Source organism: Sparus aurata, chromosome 7 (assembly GCF_900880675.1).
Source record: "Sparus aurata chromosome 7, fSpaAur1.1, whole genome shotgun sequence".
Taxonomy (NCBI): domain Eukaryota; kingdom Metazoa; phylum Chordata; class Actinopteri; order Spariformes; family Sparidae; genus Sparus; species Sparus aurata.
Genome location: NC_044193.1, coordinates 14943402 through 14965130, shown reverse-complemented (window position 1 = coordinate 14965130; position 21729 = coordinate 14943402). Strand labels below are relative to the sequence as shown.

At 41.4% G+C, this 21729-nt stretch overlaps 1 protein-coding gene across 1 annotated transcript; it reads left to right on the top strand.

The window, feature by feature from the left end:
• Positions 1 to 218: 218 nt before the first annotated feature.
• On the top strand, positions 219 to 16226 carry kcna10a (potassium voltage-gated channel, shaker-related subfamily, member 10a). The gene is made up of 2 exons (XM_030421962.1): positions 219 to 512; positions 11990 to 16226. Exon 2 carries the CDS (start codon positions 12153 to 12155, stop codon positions 13875 to 13877), a length of 1725 nt encoding a protein of 574 aa, XP_030277822.1. The 5' UTR covers positions 219 to 512; positions 11990 to 12152; the 3' UTR covers positions 13878 to 16226.
• Positions 16227 to 21729: the final 5503 nt, after the last annotated feature.

Sequence of the window (21729 nt, the reverse complement as noted above, 5' to 3'; positions counted from 1 at the left end):
ATGGCTGATGGTGGTCAAGAGAGCATAAGGCAGGTTAGGAAACATCCCTTTTTTAATCTCCTTAGTCCCCCCCCACCATCCCCACTCACTCACTTTCTCTCTCTCCCTCGCTCTCTCTCTCTCTCTCTCTCTCTCTCCCTCTCTCTCTCTCTCTCTCTCTCTCTCTCTCTCGCCCTGTCTCCCTCGGTCCCTCTCTCTCCTCCCCTCGAGATAAAGCGACACAGCTTTGGTTGGAGGACGAAGAAAAACAGGGATTTTGCGAGCGGGGAATTGGCCAAATTAAACGTAATCATGCTGTTGTTATATCACTCTCACATCTGGCCCCTGGGTGATTGGCCGGGGCACCTCCGCCGTGCCTGCTGTCTGTGCGGTCAGCCCCGGGGTGACAGTGACAGGAAGCGCGCTGTGGTCAGTCGATCCAGAGCGCACTAACCATGCCTCCGGCGCGGCCCGGAGCACCAAACTTTCACCAACAACGCCCGGAAGTCTGCGGGATCGTCACGGTGCTGAAGGTAGGCCGCTTTCCTCTCCTCGAACCACCTGTTGGAACAAGTGCTCCAGGTCCCTGTGCAGGCGCTCAGTCTTTTTTGTGTGTGCATCCAGCTGTTGCACAGCTGCATGAGCGTGGCTCCTGTGTGTCTCCTGCCTGGACCATAGACACAGCACAGCTTATTTCTTTCACTTTAACGCTTTTATCTGACTTTTTTTCACAATAAATGGGGAAGGTGAAAAGTGATGCAAACATATTAGAGGGAAAGGACGCATAGCTTATTCGTTAGAATGAACAAACCTACTGATTTAAGAGTCTATAAAGTTGGATTTGCTGAAAAAGATTCATCATTAGCTGTATCATACTTAACTCAGTCATTATGTTTAGTGCACTATTTTGCCCCTTTTCCATCTCAGTAGACCGAGAATCGACCTGGTCGATAATCAGAGCCGATATTCAGCATTTCTTTTTCGATTATTCAGATATAACAACTGAATTTAAATTGTGCTAAGTAATTAACAATCTAATAATTGATGTGGAGATCAAGTTAAAGTGGGCAGAAAATGGAAAAGAACCTCAAATTCCTACTTGTGCGACAAAATAGTGCAGCAGTACTTCAGTAAACTGCTTCTTTTCATTTAGGATTATTCAAATTTTTGACACTACAATTTTCATTAAATTTTTTGCAAATTTATATCAGTTCGAAATATCGGTATTCTTGATTACTAATAATCTGTATCTGAATTAGCCCTGAAATAAACATATTCCTTCATTCCATGTTGTTAACTACCAACAATAAAGTGTCTTAAAGGGTCTAACATTCCCGTTCTTTTGGTTTATTTTTGCATAACATTACATTAATTTAGATGACGTTTTAATCCAGAGCAATTTACAAAAACTTGAAAGATAAAATGTCCCAGCAGTCACAACACAACAGAGTGGGACCAAACAAATATAATGTCAAGTTTCCAAAAGTAGATTAAATACAAAAGAAAAAAGTCACACATGTAAAAATACTCATCAAACTGTTGGTTTAAACTAAGGTCCCACCTCCTGCTGGTAGCCAATCATACCTTAAGAATAATGGGGTGGCCAATTAGATTTCAGGGATGGCCAACGCCACTCCAGACCCGCCCTTCTGAACACGCCCCTGATTGGCCGATCTCTGATTTTCAACTATTGTCAAAGATGATCGAGGAAAGCTAGAAGCTCACCTTGCATTATGAATGTAATGTTTAATGAGTGTAGGCTGTCATGCGTGTTTCATGGGTAAACCTTGATCTGGAATGTGGCCGATACAACTATAACAAAAGTAAGAAGAAGGATGTTTAACTTTGACATGTATGAGAAGTGACACCTTTGGGTGAAGAGCACCTCGTATGACTTCCTGCCTCTGTCTGGCCCCTGACTGGAATAATGCGACCACAGTTTGACTTAATATTTAATGCCATGATCTGTTACCCTTTGTCTGATGCAGGGTTTCATGCAGCCATCTACACATACATCCTCTTTAATTAAAGTTCGGTCTGATTCCTTGAATATTTAAACGTCTAATTTACTCCCTCATTCCTCCTGGAATCGCTTACAACTCAGCTGAGGCCCTCCATCTTCCACCCACCTATCATGGCACGCACGCACACTCCATTTTGTGATCCAGTCACACTCTTAAAGTTGGAGCAAAAAGCAAACAATTGCTATCTTTTTACCACCATCAGCAGCCAAAAGCCGTAAATCCCCATACTATCTTGCTGAACACCATCAGTGGTTACGTTTTCATGAAATGCACCAGTAAACTTGCTGCTTTGAACCCTTCCACACTGTCCAAGTTAGCAATCTGCTACTGATGCAGAGTATGCATCATATGGTTATTTAGCAAGCAGATGTGGGGATTCACTCAATATGCATTGTCAAAATCTGTTATCTGTGTGTGCGTGTGTGTCTGGATAACGTGCACGTGTGTGGCTTGTTTGTGCGCCACCTTAGATTAGTGATATGTAATGGAGAGTCAGACCAGATGGCCATATTTTCCTCGTCTAGCTCTGGCACAAAAAAAAACTGCTTCTAAAAAACCAACATAATATTCCTGTAAATGAGACGGATTTAATCCCCACTGCGGAGAAGGACGGCCGGGGCGGGGGTGTTCTGCCCAGTAGACGGTGGGAGGGGTGAGAGTGAGTCTGTTTCACTGCTTTTGAGGTCAAATGAAATCATAACATTTGACCTTTTGACCTTTTTGGATTTAGGATTTAACTGTCTTCTTGCTATACGGGGAGAGATAATAGCACTTGCTCGCTGTTCAGGAGGTGTTCAGAAAAATCTATATCTTTATAGGCAGATCACTCACAGTGACAAAATGACTTCTTAAAGAACCTGAAAGCCTATTTTCTCAATCAGCTTATTACCGTGAGTTATGGGAACATATTTTCTGTTAGAAGTTAGAACAGTTTTGTTTTTTTTACTTTAGAGATGTTTGTGTCTCCTTGTTTTACGTTGGCAGGACTCAGTGGGAAAAAGATGATGAAACGTGTGTTTTTGTACGACCTGATATGCTGTAAATTTTATCCTGCCTTTATCACGAAGAAGACCTGCAGCGCGCACTGTTTTTGTACAACTTTGCCGTGATAATGGTTCGCTCCTGGCTATGTTTGTCTGGTGCCAGCATGGCTCTGCACTTAAAGACACATCAATCTTTTTGTCAGCCTCGGTGTTAATTGCGGATGCCCCAAAGCAACAAGAGTTGACCAGTCTGAATCATCTTTTCACACTCACACTAGGCCATCTGTACCACGACAAGAACGTTTGACCCCCAAATTCCAGTTTGTTTGACTAGTGTGAGCGCTCCATACCATGATACACGGAGATGTGCTTTGGCACGGTGCTGTTGCTCGTGTAAGCACAAGCAAAGGTGCAAAACGTGGACTTGAAGTATAACTGTGTTTTACGCCGCCTTGAAATCCAGGAATGTGAGAGGGCCGTTTATGACCAAAACGACTTAAATGTTCTCCGCCCTGATGCTACCACGGTACGATGTCATGGGACAATGGCACAATCATGCTTCAGCTGGGAGAAGTGTGAGTGCGCCCTAAGAGAAGCAACTGTTCACTTGAAAACAATAATGGCAGCTCCTCAAGCGTTTAGTGTAAGTGCTGCTATAGCATAAGTTTTATCAGAACTGCAGAGTGTATTTCATTGACAGAGGATGGTAAAGATGTTTTCGCTCTTCTCTCTACTGTCTGAGAGTTTGATTGACCAACAGGCACCACTGGTGGTAGCACTTTCCTGCTGTAGATCTGATTGGTTGAGGTTAGCCCATGATAGCTGGTGACAGACAGATTGTCCACTCACCTGCCAAGTATTCTTTTTTTTTTTTTTTTTTTTTTACAGTCCTTTTTTTTTTTTAGTAGCACCTTTCCAGATGGCCCTGTGTAACAAACCATCTGGCACTTCCAGTTAACAAAAACACTAATTTGCTCATTGTTCGTTCATGTAACTGCACTGTCGTGTACTTTTCAACAGGCATTAGGCAGTAGCCTAACCAGCAACAGCTATTAGATGTTTAATTTCTGCTTACTGCTGATTGACAGGCAGGTGCTGCAGATCTAAAAACTAGTTAATGAAGAATTTGGGGAAAGGCTTCAAGCTGTAAGCCCAGGTGAGTTGGAACATAGAAAAAAATAAAACTACTATTGAAATCTATTGAATTATTATTTGTATGATAAATGACTTTTGATGACCCTGTATACTTGCCTTCAGTGTTTTCAGTGTCTAAAGATGGCCCATGTGCTGTTTTTAGATGCCCCATGGGAAGTTTTTGATTTAGGAAGTGATTTGGGCTGTACATCAGTTGTGATGTTGTTGTTTTGTGTGTGTGTGTGTGTGTGTGTGTGTGCGTGTGTGTGTGTGTGTGTGTGGGTGTGTGTGTGTCTGTGTGTGTGTGTGTGTGTGTGTGTGTGTGTGTGTGTGTCTGTGTGTGTGTGTGTGTTTATGTGTGTCTTGTCAGAAGGCCAAGGGAGGATTTTGGTCCCAGCTGCTGTGCACTGGGACTTGGCCTGGAGCCTACAGACACACCCATGTCAGCATCAGTGACATCTTATGAATGCCTCGTGGCTGCCCGTAGACCACAAATCTGCTCCAGATGCTACAGATGTCTGGAGTAAGGGTGGGTAAAATGGGTTAAAAAAAAAAAAAAAGAAAAATGTCAACATTATTTAATGTCAGCTCTCTTCAGTTCACCATTGAAAATGATGCATTTCTGAACAGCTGAACCTTCCAAGGTTTAACATACTTCAGTCACCGTGGGCTTTGGTTAACAATCAAGCTGCGGTTTCTCCCAGAATTATCTTCTTCAATCAACAACAACACAGAGACATACAAGCATCCATCTTCACATCAAGAGGTTTTTACATCAATTACAAGACAGATTTCAAGCTGCCTCTAAGACTCAACAGAACTGTGACAGGTGACTTCATGGAAACCACTATTTTCAAGCAAGCACTGGATTTATATCAACTTTAACTGCAATTGCTGCATCATACTGACATAGTAATGATGGCATGGTGCTGAATTGTAATCTGCACAGTGCACCAGGGGAGGAGCTGACAAAACTGTGTTTGTGGTTGTTCAAACAGGTGAATATATACAGAATAACTAGAACACATTCCTTTAAAAAAGTGTTTTGCCTGATCTTTGCTCACATTTTCTCTTCACACAAACACTCAAACACACACTACAGGAAAAACATGCCGACATAGTGTCACCTCATATGGCACACGCTGAAGATCATCGAGGGGCCATGTTGTGTCTATTTTTAGCTCCATTAATGAGAGGCAGCGTTTGGCTCCGGTCATACGAACTGAATTACCAAATGGACATTTTTTAATTCATATTATAGTAAGTGATTGAAAAGCTCACGAGCGGGAAGAGGTTACGATATTCTAAAAAAAAAACAGTTATTCCGATAATAGATGTGTGATTAAAAATACACTCTCAATTGCCATCTGTACGACTGTCTGTCACTATGACTTCCAGGAGAGAGGCAAAGAGAGAGGAAGGAAGAGCGTGAACGTGGCTAAATGTAGTAGGAACAAAACTTTGAAACAGTAAATCGTCTTACATTTCTGCCAGAGGCATTTCAGAAAGATTTCATCATCGTCAGTGAGGCCCATGATCCCATGCTACTTCATAGTGTGTCTACATTTTTGATTGAGTCACCAGTAGTGGCAGAAGATTCATAGCGTGCCTTTACAATAAATGAAAATAGCCATGAATGCTTAAAAATTGATAATGGCCTCATTCTTTTCTTAGTAACCGTTTGCTCAATCATTCTCTATGTTCTCTCTGATGCATCAAGCAGCATAATATTTCCCCGAGTAAGTGCAGCCTCTCAGTATATGTGTGTGTGTGTGTGTGTGTGTGTGTGTGTGTGTGTGTGTGTGTGTGTGTGTGTGTGGAAAAGGTGGGTAACCCTCCGTGTTTGTGTGCATATCTGTGATGGCTCGCTGTATCTGTGTTGATCTGACGGAAGAGATCCCTCGGCTTATAGCACTGAGCTGCCCAGCCTGTATTAATCTGCTTAATAGGTCCAAAACTCTGGTCCAAAAATACCAGCTCTGTGCCCTCACACAGCAGGAAACCCCACACCACATCACAGGAGCATGTCAAAGGGTCCAACATACAGTACAAGGTCAATCGTACTGTATTTACTGCAAACTGAAGTGAGAGTGTCTCCGCTTGGTTCTTTACGCAGAATAGAAAGTTAACGCCTACGCACTTCTGAGAGCGCACTTAGCCGATACACTGACTGAGCTCAGCTGCAAACATCTGGCACGCTGCAGATTTATTCTTGTGATAATGAATATCATTCTGTAAAGTATGTTGGAGTTCAGACTACAGTTTGTGCTGAGTGAAGTGAACAGTCGTTTGAAGGTGATTGACAGCTCAACAGTGGAGTGCAGCATGGGGTCTAAAAAAAAGTAGGGATGCTGTGTAAAACGTGAGTAAAAACAGAATGCAGTGTGCCTGTGTAGTAATATCACACAGTCCCTGTATTTCCCAAAGATATGAACCTCTCCAGCCTTCTGAAGATTTCCCTTTCATACCCAACCATGAGACTATCGCCTGTTACAAATAAACCTGTTAGCCAGGTAAATCAGGTCTTTTCAAGCATTCAATACAAGTGTTCACATTGAATGTGTGTCTTTATACAAATCGCTTACATTGATCATGGAAAATATAGAATTTGACATGTTTGTACCGTTTTCAATTGAGTATATGTCAAAAAGGATAGCTAAAGCTAAACCAAAATCAGGGTTCTGCTAAATAGGATCTGGATCTGAGGATATTCTGTGATATGTTTCATGTTCATGATTTAAAACAGGTCAATTTGGATCAATTGTTGGGCTTTTATGAAACATCTGAAGCTTCAGGTCTGAGCTCTTAAACACCAGTGTTGTTCCTAAACTAACAAACTTGACATTATGTGATGGCTCTTAATGGGGAGGAGGCAGATACCTGACTTAAATCAGCTTACTTGGAGAGACACAGCGTCTGTGTTAAGTGCAAACACTGCGCCTGCGTGACACCTTCTGAGACAGTAACAGTGGTGTTACCGCTGTTTACATTGCAAATATGTATTCTTATCAATGAAAGCAGAAGAGGTTAATTGTTAGCAAATGCTATACAATGTTTTGAAATGTAGGGTAAATATTGGTAATACATGTAAATGCATTTTTTGCTAACCCGCAGGCAAAGGATTGCCTCCCGGTTAAGCTAGATCTGCCTGAACATCTGTTCATGTTTACACACATGCGGTAAAGTCACCATGGCGAGCTTACTGAAATGTACAGCAGCTCAGCGCAGCAGGCAATACCATATTTATGGTGCAGATTCCCTTATTGTCCCACTCAGAGCTTTTTTCCCACCAAATGTCTGCAGTGCTTGCCTGTATTTTCGTGCATTAGGGCACGGGTTTTCGCACTATGACTGCCCCGTGGGTATTAATAGCATGGCTAGAATATTCGGACCACCGTGGGTTGGCTTGGGCCCCATATGACACCTCTGTTTTACGCTGTCCTAACACGAGTCAAGGTGACACTGCCGAAGCTTTTTGTCCTCACAGCTTCAGAGCACAGCTGCTAGAGTAGTTTTTTTTCATGCATATGTCAATGTATTAGTACACTTATATCCTAAGTAGCTATTCCTTTTTAAATCCTGTAGTTTTTTCTTCTTCTTTCTCCTGAAACACTTCCCTGCCCACTAGGAAGTCAGCAAAGGTAAATTTGATACATCCATGCACTTTATCTTCTGCACTGATTTTTCTAAATCGAGGGCCAGAAGGGGGCTACACTTAACACGGTGCAACCTACTATTATGCGACTGGTAACATTAGATTGACAATCTCTCCGTTTTTTTGTGCAGTCAATGATCATACAGGTAGTTGGGTCCCTTTTTTGCCTCTCAGGTGCGGGTGCAGTGGGGACCTTTTATACTAACAAAATAAGTGGGGATCTTATATAAACAACCATACCCCATTGGTCAAAAAGAAAAACCTAATTACGTTAATAAACTGTACATGCAAGATATATGAGTTTATAAAGGGTGTAGTGGACTTCACTACAACTCCCACAACTGCCACAAGAGTTAAAGATGGCTGCCAGGTGGGAAATAAGCTGATCCCTTAATGAAATAGATCTTGTAAATTTTAAATAGTACATAGCATCTTAAATCCAGTGTCCATATGTTGGAGGTGAAGAGTCCATTTATATAAGATGTGCCTTCTGGCCAGATGTGAAAAAAAGGCATCAATGTCATCTTGAGCTCTGCTAGGGTTAACATCCTCAGGAGTCTTAATGTCGCCATAGACTTAAGTGGAGAAAATATTGTTAAGGATTGTTAACACCAGTCACAGGTAGGATCAGAATAACTGGATACGTCACGGGGTCTCCTTAATGACACTTGTCACCACAACCATGGCTGGAAATTGTCCAGAGGTCTCCTTAAAAATATCCAGTGGCTCCACACTTAAAAGTGTTTAAATGCCGTGGTGCCTTTTCAAAAACATCTGGTGGTTTCACATGTAGAAACAAAATCTCCATCACTCGATTGGCAGCACTCTTGGTTAACCACCATCCTGATATGAGAGTAAGGTCATATTTATAATGTGAACGTGAAATTACATGTATTGTGAAATTCAGTATGACACATAAAGATGTAAAGTTATCAGTGGTTTGACACTGGGCTGCCAAAGCTGCAAGATTGGGAGCATGGATATCACTAATTATTGTACGTTACAATTTTTCATGTATGTTATGCTCAAGAACCAACTTTTACATATATATGCTCACTCTTACGTACATAGATACTTAACTTCTGCACATATGCATTTTCACATGCTTATACACTACTGAGAGTATGTATGTTCTTCATTAAACAGGATTTAATGAATCTCACAATCACACAAATGACGCCCAAAAAACACCTTGAAAGGACCAGTTGTTCACACATGCTCTAGGATTCATAAGAGTGGCTGCTCACCTTCCGTGCCTGTGTGTTTAAATATATTTTACGACGTGAGGACAGGGATGTATGTTCGAGTGTGTATCAGTATCGCCCTGAGGAATTTGACATAAAATCATTCACAGCAAATATACTTAGGGGTGCCTTTAAAGGATTAAATTGCCCTTTTTTTTCTTCCTGCTCCAGTGACAGAAGATATGAGACTGAACATCATTAAAAATGCATGTTCACAAGGCGTCCAGCTTAGACCGGGGATTATAGTTAAAGAGTTGAAGGAGGTGATGACATCGGAGCTCAGATGAGTGGAAAGTGAAAGTTGGAGAAAGCCGTGTGGGGGTGAGAAAGAGTGCTTTCCCGTGGCCATGTCACTCTCTCATTGTTCGTTCTTTCCCCTGTCGTGTTGAACATGTTAATGGAGTTGTTAAACATCAATTATTTATTGTGATACTGTAAATAAGTCAGTTATGGATACGGCCTCTCTGTCTTTGTGTGTGTGTGTGTAGGGTGAGTGAGTCAAGCATGGACAGATCTGAGGATCTAATCGCACCGTTCCAGTCCAGAGGGCTTTGAGCACAACATCCCTGAGGTCACTGAGCGATGGCGTACATGTGGCCAGACAAACACATTCTTACACACACCTGCATAAAGAAAAAATATCAACGAGTATACTTAATTTGTGGATATTTGTTGCCAGATTTATTTGCTTTTACTGCCCTTCTTTGTTTTGCTGTCGCCTGTTTGCGTGCTTGTGTGCATGTGTTCGTGTGTGCACATGTGTGTGCATGTGGCCTTTGCCCCAGCTCTAGTTTCTACTCCAGCATAAGGTTACCCAATGTAGTCCGTGATAGATTAGTCCTTCTGATGCCAATTGAGGAGGTAGCAGGAAACTGCAGCAGTGGCAGAACCTGTGGAGGAAACGTTGTATACCCTCTCCTGTTTTTGCTTTTTGCAGCGTATTGTACACACAGGGTCTTTAGGCTTCTTGTGAAGAAAGGTAAGGTGTGTGTTGCTTGCTTATTACTCTGTCTATAAGCTTATCTGGGGAGTTTATACTGAAGGTCCCATTACCTTGTTTCTTCCTTGGATAGAGCAGATTTTTCCACATTGCAGCTCATGAAATTCAATCCCTAACACAGAGAGCACATTACACATTGTCAGATGTCATTCTGTTTTTAAGAGAAAGCAAAATCTTAACCTAAACATTTCTGCCGCAAAAGATCTGAGGTCATCTGAATCAGTGCGACCATGTTTTGAAAACCATTTGTCTCCCTGGAGAGTCGGCACAGACACTTGTCTCTCCATTATTTTCAGAGAGTGGGCAGTTCTGTTCACTACGTCAGGCTAAATTAAATGTCGATGGCATATTATTGGAAAAAACATTAGGAGTTGGTCAAGCAATGCAATATAATTGACTAATTTAGTTATTTAGGTATTGATCTGATATCTTGGCAGCATGCTGGTTTTGCAACTGCTATTTTTAGGATCATGTGAAAGTTGCCGGTTGTTCAAACCGTCAAATTACTTCATTCTTATTCATGTGGTTCAAGAGGAGCGATTAGGAGAGGAGAGGTTCATTACCTTATTTTACGTTTTGTATGGCTTTCGTCATGTGTTGCAAAGACAATCCTCTTCTAACCTCTTCCCAGCATCGTTACCAGCTTTGTTTGCATAGTCTTTCACATTGTTTTAACCCTGAGTCATCATCTGTTCCTCTTGATAACCCACCCCTCTCTCTCTCTGTCATGTCTGCTCTCTCATCATCTTGTCTATCCGTCCACCCACAGATCAACTCCCATTCTCTTTTTTTGTCACTCTGGTGCTTTTTTGCATTCCGTCCCCATCCCACCCACATTTGTCTTCCCAACAATTTTCATGTCCTCCTCCTTTTTTCTATCATCACTCTCTCTCCCTCTGTCTCTCCTCCATCTCCCAGCAGGATTGGTATCACTAGCACTGGTTTTAGTTGGTGACTCATCTCTGGAGTCTTTAATTAAACATCTGCAGACGTCAGCACTCGGACACACACACACAAACACAAACACACATGGACAGCAGAGGAACAGTACACACGGACACAGAGGTGCACATTCAGACAAATGCATCCAGATTAAAGCATGCACGGCTTCAGATCAGTGCAATCTTTCTGCTGGGGGAAATTTCACAGTGGCTGGGGTCAATTTAAGGTCAGAGGCACATTGCACGTGAGGGGCTAAGTTGATTTCTTGGAGAAATTATGTAGCACAATGCAGTTTGAATGCGAGCCCCGGTGTCTGGAAGAAGCTAGGCCCATGTTATCACTGTGCAGCCAGTTAATTATGCACTAATGTATGCACAGCCCCAGTTACCCTGCACTACCCTCGCCGTCTACCTGCATCTGAGTCATTACAGAGTGTGCACCTTGAGCAGGTGTTATATTTGTGCGGGAAGAAGAAATAATGCATGTGCAAATGTATGCCAGTGAGAGCATGAACTAGTTTGAACTGTTTAATAAGAGATACCGTGTGTGTACAGTAGTAAATGTCATGTGCAAACCCTCTAACAAAGTGATCTGAACAGTCAGAGAGCACATAAACAAATAAACAAGTCCTTCATTAGCTGAACTTACATCTAAATACTTAGTAACTGTCTTGTTTTGTTTTGTTTTGTTTTCCCTCTTCGAAGTTACATTAGTCATGACAGTGCCTCCACAATAAACGACTGTGACAACAAGCAGCAGGGAGTTTTCTACTATGTCAAAAAGTGGCAAATGAATTCTTACAACTGTTATGATGCCTTCTTTCTTTCCATCTCCTCCTTTCTCTATCTCCCTCTCTTTTCCATCCTTCTCACACGCTGGTTTCAAGAGAGACTGGTATCTTAGAAACAAGAAGACATGATAAAACATGTGCTTTCCGACGTCACCTGATTACAATAAACACAAAACAAACCCCTTGCCACTGACAGAAACACACGAGTCTTACCCTCTCTGTCTCTCTCATTCTACAGGTATTGGAGGGGATCAAGGATAAGAGGGTTTCCTGCTTTCTGTAAGTGCTGCTGATAACTGGCTGCTAGAACTCTGCTGCTGATTCTGGTGACTGAGCCGCCTATCTGTCCGTCTGTAAGTTATCCTGGGGTCCCAAGGCTTTGCGCTGGCTGAACCGCAGCCATGGAGGTGGCGCTGGTAGACTTTGAGAGCCTGGATGAACTCAACGGCAGCCTGGAGGATGAGGTGGACACCGATGCTGATGAGACCACGTGTCTCACGGTGGACATACCCCCAGAGCACAGCAGCCTGGGCAGCAACTACCATCTGCGAGCTGCTCAGTGGTCCTCTACGCCCCCCTTCCACAGCCATGTGCCCTCCTGCATGTGGGAATCCACCTCATCGTCACCCACTCCACATACACAGACACTAGCAATACCCCAGTCCCCAACCATGCCAAGTCCGGGCAGACAGGGGCGCAGTAGCTGTGCCAGTATGATTTCCAACTGGAAATTGCTGCTAAACAGTGAGGGCACCAAAGAGAGTGAGAAGATCTTCAGCCGGCTAGCCAAGGAGTGCTGCGAGGATTTGTTTGTAGATAAACGAGGGCTGGATGATGGAGACCAGAAAGTCATCATTAACATTGCCGGACTTCGTTTTGAGACACAGCTAAAAACTTTGGACCAGTTTCCTGACACACTACTAGGAGATCCTTTAAAAAGGATGGACTACTTTGATCCAATGAGGAATGAGTACTTCTTTGATCGGAACCGACCCAGCTTTGATGGGATCTTATATTACTACCAGTCAGGGGGCAAGATCAGACGTCCAGCTAACGTTCCCCTGGATGTGTTTGCAGATGAAATTCTTTTCTATGAGCTTGGAATTGAGGCAATGGAGCAGTTCAGAGAAGATGAAGGATTCATTAAGGATGTTGAGATCCCTCTACCTGATAATGATGTGTATAGGCAATTCTGGCTGCTGTTTGAGTACCCAGAAAGCTCAAACGCAGCCCGAGGTGTTGCACTGGTGTCTGTATTTGTTATTGTCATATCCATCATTATTTTCTGCATGGAAACTCTGCCAGAATTCAGAGATGACACAGACCAAATTGTGCCCACGGCAGTTCAGCCTTTCAACCAATCTGCATTTTACACTCCTGTGACTCCAACTGGTGTGAAGCCCACAACTTTCTCTGATCCCTTCTTCATCATTGAGACCGCCTGCATTGCGTGGTTCTTCTTTGAGCTGTGTGTGAGATTTTTGGTCTGTCCAAGCAAAAGGGATTTTTTCCACAACCTCATGAACATGATTGACATTATATCCATTATCCCGTATTTTGTTACTGTGATCACAGAGATGATCACGACGCCACAAGAGAGCTCAGGACAGAACATGTCTTTAGCCATTCTGCGTATCATCCGTCTGGTCAGGGTGTTTCGTATATTCAAACTCTCACGTCACTCCAAGGGGCTGCAGATCCTTGGACAGACTCTGAAGGCCAGCATGCGTGAGCTTGGCTTGCTCATCTTCTTCCTCTTCATCGGAGTAATCCTTTTCTCCAGCGCTATCTACTTTGCTGAGGTAGACGAGCCTAACACACAGTTTGTCAGCATACCTGACGGCTTCTGGTGGGCTGTGGTTACCATGACTACAGTCGGCTACGGGGACATGTGTCCTATTACCATGGGGGGTAAAGTGGTGGGCACCTTGTGTGCCATCGCAGGTGTGCTCACCATTGCCTTGCCTGTCCCCGTCATTGTTTCCAACTTCAACTACTTCTACCACAGAGAGACGGAAGCAGAGGAGAAGTTGCCCTTGACAGATGCTGCAGAACAAGCCATGAATGCTGAGACAGATAACAAAATCAGTAGTCGAACCTCACTAAATAAAGCCAATGGCATCTAGTAAAGTGACAAAGGGAAGGAGGACATAATTTTGAATGGTGGGACATTTCCACAAAGCAGGAAAGACACATTAAAGAAGAGGAGTGTACTGAGGAAATGAACTGCTAGGATTTCCCCCGACTGATGGTCTCATGGGATCAATGAAAAGAATATATGTACTTAGTGTTTTATAAGGATGTACAGGATGTGCTGTACTTACCTCTTTTGTGTCTAATATGAAATTGGCCCATTGAAGTGGAGGAATTCATTATGTTTATATTCAGGATTGTATGTCAACATATTTCAAGTCTACTTTGTATTACAACTCTTCCTTTAGTTGCACAGAAACAGGTCAAACATCTCGCATTGTCATAATTCAACGGTTAATAATGATTGTTTAAGTTTCTCATATAATTTTGGTCTTTTTTCATTATCCGTTGGCCACTAATCCTGTTCCTTAGAACATTTTTCCCACTGGCTTTGCTGAGATTTTCACAGTGCCTCCTGACATAATAGACCATAATCACACAGCGGCCATTTTCTTGTGACATCACACCAAGGGTGAAAAGCCTAGATGTCCTACTGCTAAGCTCCAGGTTGAAAGTCAGTAATGATAACTGGGAAATGATTGAATGCTAACGTGAGCTAATGGGTTATCATATATGTCATTTCACCTTGAAGTAGGGCCCTATGTCCGACCAGATTTTCACCATCATCTTTTCAGTTGCTCATCAACCGAGAAGCGGTGAAATTATAACTATTTCTCCAGATTCCCTATGCTTGTATGAGCTGAAGTTTAGAAACACAGCAGCATAACATCATCCCAGCATTTTAGCTTCCCACCCTGAGCGTGACGTCAGAAGAAAATGGCTGCCATGTGACTATAGTCTGATAAGAATAGGCCTGAGACAGGTTTGAATTAGTCGTATTTAATGATAGTCAAAAAGAAAAAGTTAAACGTGACAGCCTAAAACGTTTATACAATTACAGAGCTGCTACTTGTAATGTCCTTTTTTCGGATGCTTCATCAGATATTCAGGACAATTCGTAGGTTATGAAAAATGTGAGCAACAGGTTACATTATTCTGAGCATCTACATGACAGTGTGTGTGTGTGTAGCATCTGAAAAATGATTTGACTTCATTTTTTTTCTTTGGGAACATCGCTTGCAGCAAATGTTCAGTTGGCGCCCAATAGATGCCACCACTGTCATCAAATAACTGATGGCCAAGTTATAGATAGCTAACTTGTCAGGTTGTAAAAAAATAGCAAAAAAAAAACAAGTTCATTTCTCCTGTATGTGTTGTCAGTAAGTGACTTGTGTCTAGATTGTAGCCCTGCTGTATTTATTAATTTAGAAACGTATCATGATTCTGTTGTATTTATTCATCCTCTTTGATGAGTAGCTTGGGTAAGAATTATCCACTGTCGTTAGCAGTCTGACTCTACAGTATGTATTATAATGGAGTGCCTTAATTTATGTAATGTTGAGATTCTGCTGAATTTGCCATACATAATCTTACAGTAATACCTACATGTGTATCTTGCATATATATACTCAGTATTTTTTGATTTCATCTTGGTTTAAAGTGTAGAAGTTGTAACCTTTCTCCAGTCTAGAAATTGTTTGTGAGAGCTAAATGCATTCTGACCTGGCGTACAATTTAACACATACAGTGGATCTTATTTGTGTATGATGTAGATATTATCCTTCAAAATTTGGGATTTCACAAAAAGTAAACATTTCGGTGACACCATTATCAGAAAATGTACCAAGAAAGTGAAAGAGAGAAGAAAGAAGCCAAAGATGTCTGCTGAATAAAGGGGATAGAGGGAAGTTGTTTCAGGGCCAGGGGATATTATAGGCCAAAATGTCCCATGATCCATTCTATTTTGGACGACTAATTATAAATGGAGCTGCTGTAGCAGTGTGATCTTTTGGTGGTAAATTGTATAAATATCTATTTTTTAAACTTGTTTGCCTTTTCGAGAGAAGTCTTAAAAAGTGGAAAATGAGGCGTGTTAATTGGGATCCAGGAACATAATTTTATCTCGTAATAGCTTTAGCCCGGTGACATGTCTGAATCTCTGGGTAATAATATGATCAAAGATTATGTGTATGTGTTTCCTGTGTGTGTGAGCTCCATGGTGATGATGATTACACAGTATGGCGTCAGTTTTTACGACTAGTTGAGCCGCTCATCTGTAAACTCACTCTGTACAAGAAGTTAGGAGGCTTGCATTGTCATGGCTACAGCAGATTTATCACACCGACAAGACCAATACACTGTATTTGTATTTGTATGTATGATAACATTTCAGTATACAATTTACTGTAATGTATGCAATATATTCTGGGATTTTAAAATCACATCTTTTCATGTCTCGTGCTCTTTTCATAGAAACATATCCGACATGGTGATGGGTGATTTAATTGGGGTCAGCATCCTCAGTTGGAATGAACAAAATGGTCAAGGTTAGGAAAAGTTTCTAAGAAATTAATGTGAGTCGGTGATTTCCCCAGAGGTGAACTGAGTGAGATTGTGTGTGTGTGTGTAACCTGTCTCTGCTTTCACACACACACACACACACACACACACACACACACACACACACACACAGAGAGAGAGAGAGAGAGAGAGAGAGAGAGAGAGAGAGAGAGAGGGAGAGAGAGAGAGGTCAGATCAACAAGGCTCGTGTGGCAGTGCAGAAACTGTATAACTGGAAGTCTTCCAGACAACAACAGGATGCCAGTGTCTGGTTTACACGGAGTAGCCTGCTAGCTCTCAATGCTAGCTAGCTTAACCTGATACCCATCTCTCTCGCCTCAACACCTCGTCTCAGGCCAAGAAAGGCTCCTTTGATAATAAATACTTGCAGAGGAACTCCATATCATTTCCTCATATACCGAATGACAAGGAACATTTATTTATGCATATTCATGATAGGAAGCTGGTGGGCAAAGTGGAGGACATGTTTTTGGCAGGCAATAGTAGTTAGAGCACTAATGAGATGGTGTCTGAAAGTCTTTTTGCTACTTCATGGTGGGGAAATGGTTCTTTCTCATGGACTCAATATAAGACATAACTTTAAATGTAGCATTGCAGTGATATAACTAGGACTTGCTCTTCCATTGGCAGATATTTTTCACTTATTTTGAATACATTTGTAAGAAAAACTTAAGAGTAAACGTTTATATACTGTATAAGTAGGAGGCTGAATATCATGTAACTCACACTGAGAGATACATAGACCTCATCCTAAATTCACCCCCCCCGCAAGAGACTGTGACCACATTCCTTAAATATCAGAGGCAACGATTTGTCTTATAAGCATATAAGTTAGAGGGTATTTGGTGATAAACAATAGAACTATCACAACAACTTCTGATTCACTAGAAATGTCCGCTTGGCAATGCAGATTAAGATGCACTCACAGGCAACTTTAGAGCTGAATTTGATTCTGTATCACATCACAGCTGTTCTCGTGTTATTATGCAGGGTTGGGAACAATGGCACAAACACAGTATTTCCAACATCTAGACTCTAGGAATGCTGCTGAAAAACAAGCGCAGATGAGTTTTATTTGTCAGCTCAACCAAAATTGTTTTTCCAGCTATGATTAAAAGCGATTGCATTTGCTCCAGTATAACCTGACAACAGTAACCCTAAACCATGAATGGATGTAGGACTCAAGATTATAACTAAATAGTTAGAGGAAACGAGGGTCATCCAAGGACAAAGAGTGAAAACAGAGCTGGCGCTGAAAAGAGAGAAAGGAGGGGAAAATGACACTTCAGCCAGGAGACGAGAGCGGAGTTCACACGCTATCTGGTCTCCGGTAAAGGTCTGGCAGCCACATAGATAGGTTACAATTAGGTGCGGAAATAAATTACAATTGAAAGAGATCTCTGGCGCACACACATATATCTGAATGATTGTAAACATACACTCAGTCTTAATGAAGTACAGTCCTAATGTGATGTCCTAATGTTGGACAACAATTGTGATTTGTAAAGAAGAAAAAAAAACACTTGTTTCTGTTCCAAGTCTTCCCCTGAAAATAACTGTTTTATTTCAGATTTCTCAAAAGCTCTTTTTTCTGAATTTCTCACTTATGAGGGCACGATGTCACATCACTCTCCAGAGAATGCCCTTGGGCCACAGATACAGAGTGTGTTCATTAAAACATAATCAGCCAACTCATTGTCAGTGTTTACTGTGTTCAGCAGCACAGAAAAAGGAAATAGTGTGTATGATGCAGATACATACATTTTATGTGTTTTTATCTGAAGTTTTATTGTAAAAGCATACATATTATTTAAAAATATCTGAAGCATATACGTATTATATGAAGTGTCAAAGGACTGTAGTGCTTTTCGAGGGCACCACCTGCTCATCAGGAGCAATTCAACTATTCATAAGCACAAAAACTCCACTGGAAGAGCAAAATTTGGGCTCGACATCTCGCCCAAGGAAACTTTGACATGTCGACTGCAAGGGCTGGGAATCAATACAATGATCCTTCGATTGGTGGATGACCGCTCTATCTGTACGGAAACCTGAACTAAAACACTTGTTCTCTAACTTAGTGCTCTCCAAATTGAGGTTTCGACATGTCAAACACAGGTGTAACTAAAAGCCTTGTGACAGTAATTGCTGGAATTACTGGCCTGGAGTTAATGCTAAAAGTGTCCATCAACACATTTATCAAATTAAAAAGTCTGCGCTGTCTTGATATCTCAAAGAAAATGTGAAGCTTTGTTGCCACAAACAATTCTGAAACTGTCATTTCATCTCATTTAACATATCCGGTGGTTTGCCTTGTCTCAAACAGTTGTTTCTGCAACACCTACATACTGTACATACGACAAGTACAATGTTAATGTATGGGTGGTTTGCAGAAACATAAGAAGCCAACATTCAACTCTGGCTAAAGCTGGAATCTAACTACTGAGGAAGAGTGCTACAATGAAACGTTGAAGTAAAAAAGATGACAAAATTTTAAAAAAACATGAGGACAAATTTGAAATATGAAGAAGCATTACTTAGTTTTCCCAGAGCTAATGCCTTTCCTCTGCCCATCGCTCATAATAAAGTGTATATATCATCTTTACATGCCATGTAATCCTTTATCACCATCAAGCATTGTATTCATGCTTGTAATTTTAATCTATTTCGCAGGATTGACTCACTCAGTGTTAACAACAGGCGATTGTTCAACGACTTGACAGAAAATCTTAATATTAGTGAAACCATTTAGTAACACAAATGTAACAGATTGAATCTTTGTCTGTTATGGTGCTCCAGGTCTCAAAGCGTGCTCGAACAGCTGCATTTTGATTAGAGACAGTGTTGAGCTTCAAACTTGGATTTAAAAAAAACAAAATGTTAAATCCAGATATCACATCATATCAGCGACGACTAAAACAGCTTTTGATATTAATCCGGGTGTCTCTTTCTGGTGATTTATCCAGGGTGTGTGCTATCCAGGGTGTGTGTGTGTGTGTGTGTATGTGTGTGTGTGTGTGTGTGTGTATGTGCGTGCGTGCGTGCGTGTGTGTGTGTGTGTGCCACAGTCACATGGCGCTGTAGGGTTTTAACCACAGCCAATCAGTCTGCCTGCATCCCTGGCGAGGTTGGGAAGGTCACTAAAATTGTATTCAATTACCGCCACTAGACACCTCATCAAAATTGTAATCGGTAATGTTATCCAGGGATTACCCAAACTTAATTATAGATACTTCCAGATTACTTTCCGTATTTGTTGTAAAGCTAAATAAGTTACGATAAATGCAATTATATCTAAAGCGACAGATTTATACAAATAATCAAGATTGGAGTAAACTCACCGTGTATTCCATTTAAGAGTGACAAACATACATTTTTTAGGAATGTCCGAGTGCCCAAAGTAATCCCTTTATAATCTGAAATATACAATATATGAATCTAAAATTACATTTTATCTTGTTTTGTGTTGTACGTGACATAAACTGCATTGTACTACTTTTTGGAAGAGATTTGTCCATCACCTACCTTCAAGGGGACATCAATATGTGTACATACACTATATCTGTGCTATATATGCACACAGCACTCTGACACAATGAGATTGAGAGCAGCAGCCAGCAGCAGTGTGTTCATCGGCTGGTGCAGGTTCAAAAAAGGACAATTTTAGACTCATTTACCCTGTTTGTGACAGAATTATCTTCTGCATGCAGTGTTAATCTGCTGGGGAAACATAAAATTAGACTGTTCGGGCTTCCACACACACACACACACACATACACACACACACACAAATCTAAATAAAAACACACAGTTTCACACGTTTAACCCATTACCTAAATACTCATCTGTGCTAAAAGAGGATTATTGTTTCTTATGGTGCCTCCCAATCTGGTTTGGCTGAAGGACATTTTATTCATTGTCCATTCCATGACATGTTTCTACTCAACTGCTTCAAGCATCTGTCAACACTGAAGCCGCCTTTTCAAGACTCTTTATACAGTCGGCATCAACAACATGCATCTTGGTTAAACAGTTAATCTCATAATGCACTTCATACATAAAATCACATAAAACTATCACATTGCATAACACCTGCAGCAGTTCTCATTTAGAAAGCTTACATTATTACTTGACACACACTGACCTAAAAGCACTAACAACAGGAAGCGTTAAATAAATGATGAACTGATGAACAATTTGCTTCATATCCTTTATCCCATTCTATCTCTTTGCACATATGCTTGTGAGATTTTTTTTTTTAAAAAAGGAAAAATCCTGAAATTCCACACCTGCAAGACAGTATTCAAGTGCAAATGATCTAAACAGCCCTGTTGACTTTTTCGAAAGGTCCGTTTGTGTGAGCTCAGGGTTGAACCTGCTCAGTGGAAGATCCCCGTCAAGCACTTAAAGATGCATGAGATCGCTCCATCATTAACGAGACGCTTTGATGGAAAGTTCCACATCGGAGAGAGAGATATGAGGAGCGGGTGAGATAAAAACAGACAGAAGAGGGCACAATTAGGTATACAGGACAGAGAGAGGGTTTGCGTGACACAGAGGAAAGAGCTGGCAGACAGTTTATTTCTGTTTCAGCTATAGGGCCTCCCTCCTCTGCTGTGTGTCATGTGTCCGTGTGTGTGTATGTTCATCTATAATTAACTGCGCCTGGTGATGATAGCCGTCTGTCATCGTGTCCACATACACAGAGGGGACCCAGTTTGCAGATTTGAATTAACCAGTGAACGAAACACCAGGATTTGTTATTAGTTTTGTCTTTCATTCTTCACAAAATGTTCACACTTTTACACATTTGTACCCTAATCAGCGACTTGAATATTAAACGTCTTGTTTCTATGCACTGCCATTACAATAAGTTGACCTTTCACAACTCACTCTGTCTGTCTGGATGCAACCCAGTTACCGAAATAAATGTTGCCGTGTATGTTTCTGCATATCATGTTGTATATGTTGAAACCTTCTTCAGTGTTTCACCTTCACATTCTTTTTTTGTCTGCTTTTCATGTTTCCACTTTACAAGTTTGAAGCTTGAGGTCTTGTTAAGGGCAAGGCATAAAGAACTACCCGCTGAGGGTGAGGAAAAGATCATGTTTTGCCTTAAAATACCCGGTTTTGTTGCTGAACTAAGACAGCTGGAAAATGTCTTATTGTCTTGCTAAAACTACCCTCTCACCCAGAAGCCATCTGGCCTCACCATCACTCCACCACTGTTCCCTCTGACTGATAAGAAAGTCAGCTCAGATAGCCTACAGAAAGTAATATATGTATTGTAGAAATATTAATAAAAACACATAAAAACATATCCGTGGTTTGCTGATGAGCAAGTATGTTAGTATCCCAAGTATC

What these genes read in the sequence shown, in the direction of transcription:
- kcna10a (XM_030421962.1), top strand. Translation starts at nt 12,153, where the DNA reads ATGGAGGTGGCGCTGGTAGACTTTGAGAGCCTGGATGAACTCAACGGC.